Raw genomic sequence first — 15,136 nt, forward strand, 5'->3', positions numbered from 1 at the left:
CCTCCTTTGTCGCCCCCTCTCTCATCAGCTGCTATAGGGCCCCTAGGGATGAGCAAGCCGCCACTCAAAGAGTCCTGGCGCTGGAAGACAGGCCTGTATCCCCGGTGATGGTTCTTTGTTTCCGTGGTGACAGGTGTGTCCGCTCAGAGCGGACGGCGGTGTTTGTCAGGAAATGTTAAGAAGGGGTGCAGGGTCCAAATGCAGCTCAGGTGTTGATGGCTGCGCAGGGTGCGTTCAATGAAACAGTGTTTGTTAGTGAGTTGTCTGTCTGTCAGTGGTTGTCAGGACGAGAGTCAAACACAGGGGCGTGTGTGTGTGTGTCATGGGTCTCTTTGCATTTGTTTTTAGGGTAGAAATCAGGTTGACTGCCTCTTAACATAACATTACATTTCTGCACAGCCAGTGGTTTGAAGATGTTTTTAAGTGTTACATATGAAGTCTAACGAGTTTATTTGTTTTTAATGGGGTTTTTTCTAATGATGAGACACTAATGCCTGTGCACTTAGGTTCATTAACAGATTATCAAAAGAAGAATAATATAATAAAAAAAAGATGCACATGAAGTTCACGTCCCCCTAAAAGAGGTGCCTGTCTTTAAAATAATGATGTGTATGTGTTTTTCCACCATTAAATAAAACCACAGATTAAACAGTAGTTTTACTACAGTACTTACAGACCTAATCACCAGCCAAACAGGCAGCCATTGACATCCCCATCAAATTCCAGCACTTCATACCTAATTATCTCACTATACACTTCAGCCTCTCCTTGAAACTCTGGCATCAGTACACAGTTAGCTGAAAGGAGACAGATCCTGTATTAGACACTTGCAGTCTTTGCTTCCAGCTGGCTAGCTTCCCATAAAGAAACAACAGAAAACAAAGAGACAAGCACTGCTCAATAAATTCCTAACAACAATCTCCATTCATTCCTCATCTGTTTCTCCCAGCCTCTCCCGATCATCTCTTTTTTTCCTCCCTATAGCTAATTGGCAGTAACGTTTTAATTCCCCCCTGCACCCCTTCTTGTTAAGTAATGAATTGTTGGCATGGAATCAAAGGAGAGTGGTGCCCACTGTGCGCCATGCCCGTCACTACCTGCTGGCACACATGAGCACTGGGAATGGCTTTGTTCCAAGGGGCCACAGGCCTGCGCCACAGGGACACACTGCCAAGAGCCAGAGGTCACTGCGAGTGTATGTGTGTAAGCATGTCTAGGGTGGGAGGGTGGCATATCTCTGTGCACTTCCTAACAGAAGATTCAATTTCACAACTCTCTCTCTCTTTGTGTCTCTATCTGTCTGTCTGCATATCTCGTTCTCACAGTCCCCTCTTCCTTCTTGTTGCAGACCAACAGCAGGCTGAAGCAGATTGAGAAGGAGTACAGTCAGAAGCTTACCAAGTCTGCCCAGGTAATCAGTTTCCTCATCCACCTTTTTTCCCCTCTTTCATTTTCTATTCCTTTTTTTCCCCCCACTGAGCTACTTGAGAGAACAAGTACTGATGGTGGAGGTAAAGAAGCACACACAACCACGTACACATGCAGCAGGTCCTTTGTCCTGTACCTTTAAGCAGATGTGCAAGTCAGTTTGCTTACAAATTTGTATCGGGTGTGAGATTGTGCAAAAGTCAGACAAACAAATCTGAACATTAACGCTGACGCCTGAAAAAAATTATGTATAAAGTTACTTTCCTTTACTCTGCTCTTACCTCGTCATAGCTTTTACTGCTTTGTCTAAAGTGAATCCCAAATAATCCTTTCAATAGCCATGTGGTCACTAGATTTTGCTAATTCTTTAATAATTTTCCAATGTCAGCACCAGACTGTTTACATACAGCTCAAAAATATGACATTACTGACATGTCAACACTCTCCATGTAGTATAAACAAAATTATGTGGGCTTCCAGAGTCCAGTGGGACATGTTCATCCATATCTTACAATATGTTTAACGTTTGAGACCATTTGTCTCTTTAGTCGGAGCCTTCTTAAACTGAGGTAATTGTTCTCCTCAGCCTTGAATACACTCAATCCTTCAGGAAAATGTCTTGATTCAAAGTGCCCTAAGTAGTGTTTACATTACACTGGAAAAGAGGTTTCTCCTTGATTATGTTTCAGGGTAAAATATCACAATAATTTGGCCGTAATTGCACCTCGTTACCCAAAAAGGAGATTCAAAGGGGGGAGTTGTTGTTTTTCTTTATTTCTTCTCCTCTTTAAATCCCTTTCCCCCCCCTCTCCATTTTGGGTTGGCTGGCAAAGGCACAGAGTTGAAAGCGGGGTTGACAAGCAGATGTGAGAAAACGGTAGCTTATTAGGTTACACAATGCTCAACTTCAAAAGAAGTCGGATGCTGTGCGAAAGTTCAGCCATGTTTGCCTGCTTTGGCGGTGCTGTACGCCACCGCAGACAAAGCAACAAGTGATTAATCCTCTGTTTTGGGGACACAACATTGGCACAGGCTCAACAAACAAGACTCTCTGACATTAAAGGAAAGTCTTTGTGTGCAGAAATCAGCACCTTTGTTGAAGTGGATTGTTATAAAGAAGGTTATGGTGAAGGTGTGAGTACTTGTGCAAACATATTAATATGCATGATAAATGCAGGCTATTTGTCGTGGGATTGGACGGCTTTGTTTTAAAAGGTAAAGGTGGAACCGAGGGGTTTTCGCTGCCTTCCCCTTGGGGCAACTCAGTCAAATGTAAACAAGAGGCCTTTGAACCTCAAAGGCTAACCCCAGTTGTTAACCCTTCAGAGTCTGACAGGGGGCATCGCTCTTGAGCTCAACTGCATGGCTAATAGCCCAATTAAAAACATACCATGCCATACATTATCCTGAGGGTAATGGAGACGCTCCACGTAAGGGTATATATTTACATGCATGCACTCACACATCGCTCTCTCTTACCTCGTTGCTTTTGTCTGTTTTTCTGCCTTTCTCGTACACACATACAGACTCTTCTAATTAGCGTCCCCCCCAATCCAATCTTGTGTGTTAAGCGTCTAGCTGTGAGTGGTCCTCCTGGGTGACCTGTGAACTGAACAGGGCTGTGCTCTCTTCCCCCACTTAATGATCAGGCTACAGTGGGTGGTAGCTTTGGTTCTGGTGGGAGATCATTACTTTATCCATGACCGTCCACCGTGGGAGTAGGTAGAAGGTAGAGGGAAGCTGCTATGGGAGGCACGGTGCATGAGAAACGCAATGTTCTGAAAGAAAAGAGGTTGAAGGTCGCCCAATATGCAAATGTACCTCATTTATTTCAGCACAATGCCAGTTGTTAAATTCCACAAATAGTGTCCACATGTGACCTCTTAGGCATGTCTTATACAAATAGGGATCTGTTATGGTATTTATTCTTTTTGATAGAGGATACTTTTTCAGCCCTAAAAAGAACATTTTAAAACAGTAATGCACCATGTTGCATTGCTTATACTTCAGGCTCCTATATATGTGAGTATAATAAATAAAAGTTCATTGGCAGGTGAACTATTATTGACTGTAGCTATAAGGTCACCCATCACAGGGACTAAACTATTCAATAATTCACATAATTTCTGGATGAAAAACATGATTTGAAGTGTATGGAAACCTTTGGAGTGTTGTGCTTAATCCACATGCAATGAAAAGCTGTGAGCCTCAAAGAATAGCTGCAGTTTTAGGATTCACCTTGATACTCTTCTTTTACAGCTAATGTATACCCTTAAGGTTTTGTATATTTGCATTAAATTTGCTTAAGTGTATTTTATAGTTGCCAGACAGAAGCCACTTTTACACAGAGATCCCGGAAAAAAGGCAACATGGTGATCCCACCTTTTTTGCCCCCATTAACCCTAACCCTAACCCTGAGCATAGCGGTGTTGCTAACCTCTCCAGAGTCGACCCATCTTTCACAGTTACACAAATGTTAGCATGGATAGAGTCCTCCGCCCGAAGTGACAACAGCTCATTGATCTCGCCGTCTCCCCAGTTCAACATCTTTCTGGTCACGCTGATATGTTTGCTTACTGCACACGGCCCGCGCTCATTTTTAAATCCCCTCAGCACAGGGGTCACACATGCAATACGTTGTCAAAACGTCACACCTTGGTTGCGGAACGAGAGGTGTTCCTTTTACATAGCATTCCGGAATCATGATTTCACCTTTATCAGGGTTCTATTGCTACCTCCAGATGCGTTACAAAGCCGTAATAAAGGTGGGACCGAATGATCCCACCATTTCATTTACACAGACGTCATTCTGGAATAAAGGCGAAATATTCCCGTAACAGAAGTGCTGTGTAAAAGGGGCTAGAGTGACACTTCGACTATGTCAGGTCGTTTTCAGTTTCCAAGGGCCTTTATCAATTAGCCAAAATGCTTTTGGACCAAGAAGTCAGGGTCATTCCATTCTCATTTGTTTTATTGGGAACCTCTAGTAAGTGATCTGGTCAGTCTTTATTTTATTTCTCCAGTCATCAGATCCCAGGCCATATAGAAGGGTCTGATAGCAGCCTGGTTTTGATTGCTTTCTTTTTAATAGATAAAATGCATGTTTTTCCTAACAGTCAGTTGCAGTAGTTGTGATTAACAGGTTTAGCAAACAAGACCAAAATGACTGTGTTATGCAATGCTTGACAGAGCTTACAGTCAGTAAACTAGTGATTTGCATTAGCTCACCTCTAACCCCATGGGCCTCCACAACTCAGCCCCCTTTGCCCAAATATGGTCACTTCTGGCTCCAAAACCCAACAAGGGGATGGCCAAATCGCAAATTACCGGCCTAAGTGCAACAGTTTAGAAACCAGCAGTTAACATCATGTTTCCTCCAGTCTGCAATCTAGACAAAACTGGAAAGACCTACAACAAATGAGAGCATTGAGAAGTAAACAAAAAGGCATTAAACCTTTATGGAAAACAGCCAAATGCATCTTTCTAATCAATGAAGGCCTCAAATGCAGTAGTCATTTGTCTTTGTACAGTAACTTTGGTTGTGATAGTTTAGAAGACTATTACACAACAGCAACAGCTATTTTTGGTTGTTTAAAAAAAAAAAAAGCATCTCAGCTGTCATTCTGAATAGACAGCTGTGATTGGTTCAGCCCAGTCTTTGCCGGGTAGAATCTATTTGGACAGCAGAGGGGGCAGATTCATCAGCCAGAACAAATGTAGTGTTTACTTACATATTCATGTGGTTCCAAGAAAACGTTTAGACAGTATACCACTCGAGCCACCAAAATTAAGTACCTGATTTGCACAGGTTCCTTTAGCACAATATTACCTTTTTTCTAATTTCACGTGTAGTGTTTACAAGCTGAGACATGTGAATGCAACAGTTTCTGCTCAGCTTTTATTTCTAAAAATGCTAGTTCTGAAAGGGATAAAATCATAAATATTCCAGTACTCTGTGCTCATTTAATATGCCACTTATTAAATGTCATCATTTACTTTGAACATCCTCCTTGTCAGGTAGTAGCCATCATTTTATGTCCTCAGTTGTTCACTTTTATGTTTACAAACAGGTAAATAAATGCTACACCCGTGCACCTCTCCTTTTTTTTTTCTTACCTTAGCTATCTGGCAGGTACAGTAAGCCTGCCTTTAGTCCTGGACAGAGACTAGCAAGCTGTGAAAATAGACAAGTCTCACCAGACCAATTACAGACTTGCAAAGGCCTGGCTATTAGACAGAAAAAAAGGTGCTATGGTGTGTACATACAGGAATAACAAGACAGACAGCTGAGTTCACTAGTTTAGAGTGCCGCCACCACCCTGAGGCTGAAGACCTGCAGATCCAGGGAATCCATACTGCAAAATAATTATTACGCCTAAAAATGATGTTCCCATAATAATGTGCCATTTGTTGCTTTCATGTGGCTTTCCCACTGACAAAATAAGCTTAATCTCCCCCCCATCTCTCCCTCTCTCTCCCTCTCTCCCTGTGGTCGGCCTGCACCACTCTAACTCCCATACTCCCACACAATGTGCAGATTCCAGCAGGGCTAGTCCTCCAGAGTTTGCACACGGTAAACAATTATCTGTCTAGCCTAAAGCTAGGAGCAGTACTGCCCCCCAACCCCCACCCACCTCTGTCTCCCTTCCTTTCCCTCTCTCTTACTCTCTCATCTTTCTTCTGCCTTTCCCTGACAGTGGCTTAAATAGAATGTTAATTTTGACTGGAGGATTTCAAAGCTGAGGCAGTTCTTTTTCATCTTAGTGTACACCGCAAGTTCACCAACACAAAGTCACTCTGCTCTTCCAAAAGGAAGTTGTTTTTTTTTTCTTTCCTGTCTCTTTTTTTTTTTTTTACCTTTCACGTCTCTTTCTCTCTCTGCTCTTTCTGCATCTTTAGTCTTGTCTCAAAAAAGACATAAGACTCAGACTCTGAGAAAAGTAGTGTTTCAAGGTGATTTTTTTTTTCACCGCAATCAAAATCCATGACAAATGTGAAGTGCATCGTCTGTCTAATGTAAGTCGTTAAAGAGACCAAAACAGCATCTACTTTAATGAACATGCTTTGAATTTGGCATCTGTCAACAGGTTTCCATACTACTTTATTGTTTTACTGTCTCAGTGCTTTTACATAAACATGAAAAGAATAGCATATCCTACAAGTAGATCCTGGCACAGAAAGAAAAACTCAACAAAACACAAGGTGTCAGAATGCCAAATTATCTCCAGATACAGTATACACACTGTTGATATAACACTGAATGATTACCAATGTACTATTTCTAATTTTGTGTCTATCCATAAGACATTAAATATTCAGTCAAAACTACATCAAATGTCTACTAAAAAGTTTACTTCTTTTTCTGTCTTTCATTTCCTCGCACACAGCTAATTGCAGAACTACAGACGTCTGTGTGTGACTCTAAGGAAGAGGTCGTTCGCCTACAGAGAGCAATGGAGAAGCAGTTGGAGGAGGCCAACGCTCGATGGGACGCAGAGAGGAAGACGATAAACCACCATGCCGATCAGGCCAACAAGGTCAGTGTGGGACTCGGCCACCAATCACTTGATGACAGTTATTGGAGTGTGTCATTGTTTCACCAAGTATAGTTTGAACAGAGCTCAAATGTTCCCTGTCTGCTCCTTCAGAACGGACCTAAGGAAAGTAGCTCGAAACACCTCTGATTTATTGCCTCTCTTATTTTTGGACGTTGTTTAAATACAATCGATTGTGTTGTTTGAAATAGAGCGGAGAAAGACAGTCAGTGGGTTTACTTGACACTTAAAAGACCAAATTATTGTGTTGTCGTGCATGTAAACATTTTAGCTCAACTGAAATCGAACTTCTAATAATAGGACTAACACACCTATGTAATGCAAATGAAAGTCGATCTACTCCTGCATGTAAACAGACCAGTCAGACTGGAACGGGACCAGGTGTTCTGCGCAAGCACTGGAGCTCTGCGCCAAATGTTGGTCTGGAAGTTGAGCAGCATGCATCTCATCTGCACAAAAAATAGAGCAGGTAGAAAATATGTACAAATTTGCAACATTAACCATTGTTGTGCCAGTTTACCTTTGGGTTGCTGACTTGGTAGCTCGCTATTGACTATTGTTCTTGTCTGATAGCGTAGGTTAACAAGCCGACAGAGTAGATATCACCATCTATCATAGCGGTATATCATAACTTCCTGAAACCTGCGCGACTTCTTGGTAAAATAGTCTCACATAGTTATGTTAACACTGCATTCGCACTGTGCCAGTGCTATAGATAGGTGTGATAGTGTGATACACTGCACTGTCATTCCGGAACAGGAGTAAAAGTTCTTTGAGTTGTTTGGGTAGTTGTGGGTTGGTGCTGATCACAGGATGCTGCTACAGTATGTTTGCAGAATAGTGTCAGGAGAGACGTTTTGGTGGAACATGTGAACATTAGGAGGTACAGTATGGTATTAAAATGGTTAAATCTGTACAAAACTAAATATCGCATTAAAAGATGTATGTCTTTGTGAAAACATACCATTTTCAAAGTACTTCCAACAAGCCAAACTATTGGTAAAGTAATAATGAAGAAATAAAACTGGGTTATTTGACCAAAAAATCAAATCTCTCTGTTTTTTTCCTTTCTCTCAGCATCAAGGACAACTTGCAATTTTAATTATATCCCCAAAATTGAGTTTTGGGGATATAATGGTTTTATCCCAGATTGGCTGCCACTGCCAGTTATCCTTCGTGTGAACGCAATAACTAGGACAGATTTGCTTGGATTTCTTCTCCCTTGATAACCAACATAGGGGACTCCTAGTGGAAGAACCCTATCGATTTCAGCTTCTCTATGAGTATTACTATAGTATAGTATATTATATATATAGTATATTAGTATATTATTATTAGTAGTAATCACCCAAATGGGTGCGCTTTGGTTGAAAATCAGTTTTTTGGACATAAATCAAGCAATAATAGGCCGATTGAGATCAAATTTGGTTCATATTGATTGTCTTACAAATATCCATTTTCTCACTACCATCCAGAGTTCATATTGTGTCATTTTCATTCACTAGGTGGAGTTTTATGGAGAAAAATTGGTTCTCTGACCATTATTCTGACACTACCAGGTCGATGTAGCTCAAACGGAGTTCATATTGATTGTCAAAGAATTATCATGGATAGATTTATATATAGTAGAGGATTGGGCTGATTTTGGGGATATAACCTTGCTGTCACCTCCTGACAGTGTAAAGCTTGTTTATTTTTTACTGTCAACATTAATTCAAGTTTAACAGTAAAAAGTACTTTCCTTATGTGCAATATCAGAAAGCAACAATGACAAAAAGCAGCATTTGCATAGGTGTTATGTGTTAAAAAAAAAAGAATATTATAATTTTAAGAAAAAGACTGGAGAAATATACAGGTATGTAATGAATATATTTCAAGTAGCGAGGTTGTATTATAAATTTTTGTTCAGCCACAAACATTGAAACTTGATTATTTGAATTAATTTGGTTTATTTCCAAGCACTATGTAGAAATTAAATTCTCTAACTGCCTGAAATTGAGAGACATTAAAAACCGGGCTGCTGAATTGGTTAATTTGTTAAATATTGATGATGGCAGATGCTTGAAACATTCCTCTTATCTTTGTATGTCCTCTATCTCCTAGCAGCCTTATAAACTTTCTGTCATTTACGTTCTTCCAAAACCTTTAGACAAACAGACTCTCCATCGGGGGCTCAGTAAACGCCATCCTCCAAAACGCCTTGTCTGGATTTGACTTTTATAGAGTAGACACGGGTCGCCTTTCTTTTGTTTAAGCGCAGACACAGTTTGTATGCATGTGCTCTGTCATTTTTATGGCTGGTTGCAAACTCTATAGTATCTTTAAGTGGCTTGTGTGCTCTGTGTCTGGGTGAATCTCATAAATCTATCTATAATATTATTTCTCTCTTTGCGGTTAAACTTGACATTACATTCACAGATGCATCATTTTAGATTTTAAGTAATCTCAGATGACCTCATTAAACTTTAATAGCATAAAATCTACTCAAATTTAGATATAATAGATTAAAAATGTTTCTTTTTATGTATTTATCTTGGATGTGACGTTGTTAAATTAGTTACGCTTTTCCTGATCTTTATCCTCCTCTTGTACATTTCTCGTTTTGGATCACCAGATCTTTTATTCTGCCTCCAGCCCTAGCAACCAGACGGGAATACAGTGTCAGTTGGTTGGGTGTGGTTCACTAAATAAAGAGTTGTTGTGTCTGGGACCAGGACATGCTTCCAAACACAACCTTGTCTGTCTGTGGTTGGAACTGCCTCATATAGTAAAGAGGCAGGTCTCCGAGCCTCCTGTCAGATCTCCTCTCCGTCCTTTCCTTGGCAGCCTGGTTCTCCGTTGCTCGGTCATGAGCTTCCCACGGTTTGCTCAGAATCTGCACATCTAGATTGTCTTAAATGTTGTATGTCTTCTGCTGGTATTGCGACATGTAGCTAAATGAAGTTCAGATCAGTCAGTCTAGTGTTAATTCCACCGGCTACGTCCAAGTTCAAGGTAACCAACTAGAAGCTGGTCGCATTTTAAAGGTTTCACCAGCTAAAATATTTCCAATCTTAATCTGGACTATAGTTCCTGTAATGTTCTGTATTAAATAGCCGTTGCCATGATGTATTGGTTTGAAAGTTGGTGTAACTTGGAGGATGTGCATTGCCAGTGCATGCTTCATGATAGTATGTATCATTAACTCCCTGTAACAGTACACAAATGAACGTCATCTTAAAGGAGTGATATTTTGCTTTTTTTAAAAATGGAATTATGCATTTTAAAATATTTCCCTGTGGTCTACATAACCTGTAAATACTATGCTTGGGTGTGAATTCTTCATTAATTCTACTCCACAGTCTATCTTCAACACTATTTCTGAGTAATGACACAAGAAAGGCCGTTTTGAGCGCCGGCCCTTTAAATCCAAATGAGCCACTTCACACCCCACCCCCTCCAGCTTGTTGGTTGTGCTGCTCTGCCCCGTTCAACCAACAGCTGAACATTTTAGGTAATCAATTCGAAGTTTGGACATATTTTCAGTTTTTTCTTACAACCGCTGCCGCTGACAAACAATTATGGCGTACTCTAAGAAATGTTTGTCGGAAGTCTTGACCTTTTATGTGCAAATGTCGTGATGTAACTAGTTATAGATGTAACAAATTAAGCAGGAATTAAAACAGGTTGTAGAAATTAGGGCTGCAGCTATCGAATATTTTAGTATTCGAGTATTCTACTGAAAATTCCTTCGATTAATCGAGTAATCGGATAAAACTTTTTTATGCTTGGTTAAAGACCAATTATAAATACGCAAGAGGAACTAAGGTATTTCACTTAATAATGAAGGACCAATTGGTTTCCTTTTTTTCTAATTAACAGTTTTATTTCTTATATTCATATTATGCATATGCAACAGAATGTATTTTCTTGACTAGAAACATTTCCAGAGGCAATAGCAAACACAAATAAGATAAATAAAACCAAATAAAAATAAATAAAATTTAATTACTTTCAACTTAGTATTTCTTGTAAGTATCAAAAAATATAATAAATTAATACATTTTTTAAAAAAGGCATAAACATTGCCTTTTTGTTGTGCAACTTAACTTTGGCAGCTATAAGTTTCAGAATTGACAATTTAGACATAACAGGAATTCTTTGTGGCATATAAGAGGCAAGAACATTTGAATGGGAACTTGGAATGAGTCCATGCATGAACAGTTTTACACATTTCTGCTATATTCAGGAGAATCAAGGCAATCCCCCCCACACCTTATCTGTCTGTCTCATAACCTATAACCCCCCATGCACACACACATCCAGTTAATTGATGATTCGCTTCATTTTTGCAGAAAGTAGTTGGATTTTCTGTTCTGATTCTGTTGGGTTTCTGTAAATTGGCTTAGAGTCTGGTTTTGACCAACTCTATATTTAAAGTGTCATGAGATAACTTTTTTGTTGTGATCTGGCGCTATATAAATAAAATTTGATTGATTGAGTGATTTGATTGGTTTTCCCCTGTAAGTTGCTTTGGAAAAAAGCATCTGCCAAATGCATAAACATAAACATTTTCGGCAGTGACAAGGTAAGAGAAAACTTTCAGCAAGCCGTGCACCATTTTGGCCGTGCTTTTGGGATATTAACCGTGTTTGCAAATCACAGGTGCACGGCTTGCTGCCAAAATCTATGCTTGTCACAATCGTAATAAACTAGCCACACATTCGACAGCAGCCATAATTAACAGAAACCTAGCCCTCCACAGGGCTAATGTTATGTTAGTAAGGTACATTAACTTTAATCTCATTGATTTGCACTACGTTAATTTTATGGTATCTCAGGTCCTCCACTCCATTCTGGGTGTCTTCGGAGAAGATGCTACAACATCGGAGATATGCTGTTGTGGTATGGAAGGGCTGTGTTGCAACAGATACATGTCACGGTGTTTACCTTGCTGTTCAGTCTGAAGTGCTTCCACACTTCTGACATTTTCTGTCTTTTTTATTGTTTTTTTTTTGTCTTTGGTCATCATTGTTGTATTCACTCGCCTCTTCCATCTTCCTGCTGCTTCATTCGAACACTTCCGCGTCCTCCGTCATCTTCCTTCGCGTAACAGAAACGTGTTGTGCCCCATTAAGTAGTCCGTGCGAAATGCCGTACTTTGAGCTTTACAATTAAATAAGTGATTCCTCGAGGCAGAGAAAATTCCTCAATCATTTTTTGTAATCGAGGTATTCAAAAAACTTGAGGAATCATTTCGCCCCTAGTAGAAATCCACTCGATTTTTGCTGAAATGAATATAATGATAGCTTTGCAAAACCTGGAGGGTTCAAATTCAAACGTTTTGAATTGTTAGGGTCTCCAAATACACAAATAAATGTACCAAAGATTAATAAAAGTGGGTTTAGCAAAATATGACCCCTTTAATACTATGTCATGTTATGTTTTAGCATTTGTCAGTGGTTTCACCACTCGATGTCACTGTTGTTATTTTGCTCTGGCTGTAGATTAAGGTTGTATGGTTATCACCTAGTCATAATGCTTTGCCCCAGTTGGCGTCCGTAGTCATAGCTGTATGGTCCTGAAGTGCAGTAACTGGTATCCAACCAGCAAAACTTTTAACCCTGTTGTGCATTGTCTACATTGTTTGTTGCTGTTTCTGTATCAGTTTCTTTCTACACCTACTCATTAAGGCAGATGGCCGTCTACCCAGAACCTGGTCACGTCGGAGGTTTTTCCTTCCCACTGTCACCTTTGGATTTGCTCTCTGGGGTTTTGTTCGGTTTCATCCCTGTGTGATATTTTAAGTTCTTGTCTTTAGGTCGGACTTCACATATTTCAATAGCTAGATGCAATAAACATTGCATTAAGCACAATGCCTTTCACTCTCCAATCACAGGTAGTTAAATCATCATTTTCTACAACAATGTTTTGGTTAGTTTGCACTTTATGCAAAAGCAGTCCATGTGAAACTTTCTTCTCTGTGTTGCAAACAAACACAGCTTTAGTGTTAAGTTAACTTGTTTTATATTATTTTGTATTATTTAGTATAAACCATTTAACTTGTAAGTAGCTGATACAACAGGCTACTGGTCTTCACAAGTTTGCATTTCTGACCCCAGCAGGTCTTATCATCTTTCTTAGTCACACATAGGCTTTCACATTTACCCAGACAGTGTGTCCTGGTAATAATTAATAAAACGCCAGGAAGACATATTCAAAGACACCTTGAGACACGAGATATACACAAAAAAGTAAAATAAAATAGAAGCAGCTGACTTTTTTTAATGCCTAACTGACACAACGAAGCATCAGCTGATATTCTTATTGGATAATTTTTTTTTTTATTTCTCTTTTACTGAAAGCCACACAAAACATTTCATTGAGTAGTTCCTTATATACAATTATGTTTACTGTCTCGAAGCATAAAAAGGGCAAAAATGTCACAGGACTGAGTTAATTTTATGCTTTCACTTAAATTTTATTCCTCTTTTTGTGGTGATTTCTGGGAATTGAGGAGCTTTTCCTCGACAGGACTGGATACACAATCTTGCATATGCTTTGATTTTGTAATCTCGCTGTACTATAACACAACACACACACACACACACACACACACACACACACAGAGTTTTCCCTATTGTAGGCTATGTTACAAGACACGGGCCTTGGCATCTGTGTTGGGAGCAGACAAAGGCTTTCTGTTTCCATTATCTGTGTCCTCATTATTATGATCCCCCCTGTATTAACCACCCGCTAATGAGACTCCAATTAATGATTGAATTGCTTATTACAGGCCAGACATGAGGGAAAGCAGACAATTACAACGAGAGAACAGGGTAAGATTGGTCAAACGGCAAATCAGAAGGCAGTGAGGGAAGAAATAAAATAAAGTGTTGCTGTAAACTTGAATGAAGTGGGAGAGGAAAAAGGTTTACATGACAAACAATGAAGGGCAAGAAAAGGATTGAGCGGCAACGAAAGGATGGAGGAAGTATGAGGATTGAGACAGCAAACAGAAGGACAAGAGAAGAAAGGGGCAGAGAGGGAAAAAAAGAAATGGCAGAGAGCCGTCAGTGGACCATCGGAGGGAGTGTGTTGCCTGCTGACATTGTTTCCATGCTGCTCACTTCAAAGGGCTCGGATTATGAAGAGAGCGAGGGGCTTCAGACAATAGGAGGGGAAGAAAATAACATCAAAGTTAGCCGCGCATTTGAATTGGGATAATCCCAAAACAGTTGTTCTGAATGCACGCTGCACCGGATCAGATGTCCCTTTTTTTCCTCGCCAGCCCCGTTCTGCTGTTTCTAGCCCGAATTTAGCTCCCTCTGTGGCTCTACTGTACTTGTGACTTCTTAAATGTGGGTGTTAACTGCAGAGACCTTTGTATCTTGTAAAATCTCTTTTTAGAACAACGGTTGTACAGTTAAGTATGCTCATTATCTGGCTGTTCTTGTATAAGTGATGTTTAGGTGGAGAAGTATATTTGTGTGGTGTGCGTGGGAGTGTGCTGTGTATGTATGTATGTAATAAGCATGAGGCCAAGAGACATGAATGTGTGTGTGTGTGTTTCTTTGCGTGGTTTACAGTGGACAGGGATTCTGGCTTTGAGCTGCTGGCTGCATTCTGTTTAAATAGCAAAGAGACAACATATCAAAGTATGTGCTGCAAACTGTTGCAGACAAGCATCCATAGCCTCCTAAGTGTGATAACCCAGTCCAGATTGTTGAGCAGCCAGACTGGCTATAATTGACCACTTGATTGGTTCCCAGCCATGCGTCTGTTAGATTCTGGACCGCTACCCTGGACGCATTATGGTTGTCAATTACCCATTTTTATACCATCAAATGACTCACACTGATTTGAAAGAAGACGATTTTGAACACAAACAGACTCCTACTCTGCCTAAAAAGCCCCAAATTACTGTTAGGAAAATGTATTTGATGTGTAGTTTGAGTGTTTATTTACACTGAAATACCATAGAATAACATGGAGGAGGTGGGATTTGAGTTATTATTGGGATTGAGTCCTTATGGCGTCATATTTGAGTAATTGTTACTGTCCCACACCAAGACACATGGACAAAGCTACAGAGACTTTTCTACAGCTACATTCACTCAGAACCTTCCTGTAAGGTTGTGCAAAGGTGTGTGTTTCAGAACCAGTGTAACTAC

General features: G+C 40.0%; 1 protein-coding gene across 3 annotated transcripts in view; it reads left to right on the top strand.

Annotated features, from left to right (window-relative positions):
• The window catches only part of cep112 (centrosomal protein 112), a 114,553-nt gene that overhangs the window by 71,574 nt on the left and 27,843 nt on the right, over positions 1–15,136 (top strand). For all 3 annotated transcript variants that reach the window (XM_030141740.1, XM_030141741.1, XM_030141743.1), the window contains 2 exons: positions 1,349–1,411; positions 6,816–6,965. In XM_030141740.1, the coding sequence (XP_029997600.1) occupies positions 1,349–1,411; positions 6,816–6,965 (213 nt within the window). The remainder of the gene's footprint in view (positions 1–1,348; positions 1,412–6,815; positions 6,966–15,136) is intronic.

This window comes from Sphaeramia orbicularis, chromosome 8 (assembly GCF_902148855.1).
Source record: "Sphaeramia orbicularis chromosome 8, fSphaOr1.1, whole genome shotgun sequence".
Classification (NCBI taxonomy): Eukaryota; Metazoa; Chordata; class Actinopteri; order Kurtiformes; family Apogonidae; genus Sphaeramia; species Sphaeramia orbicularis.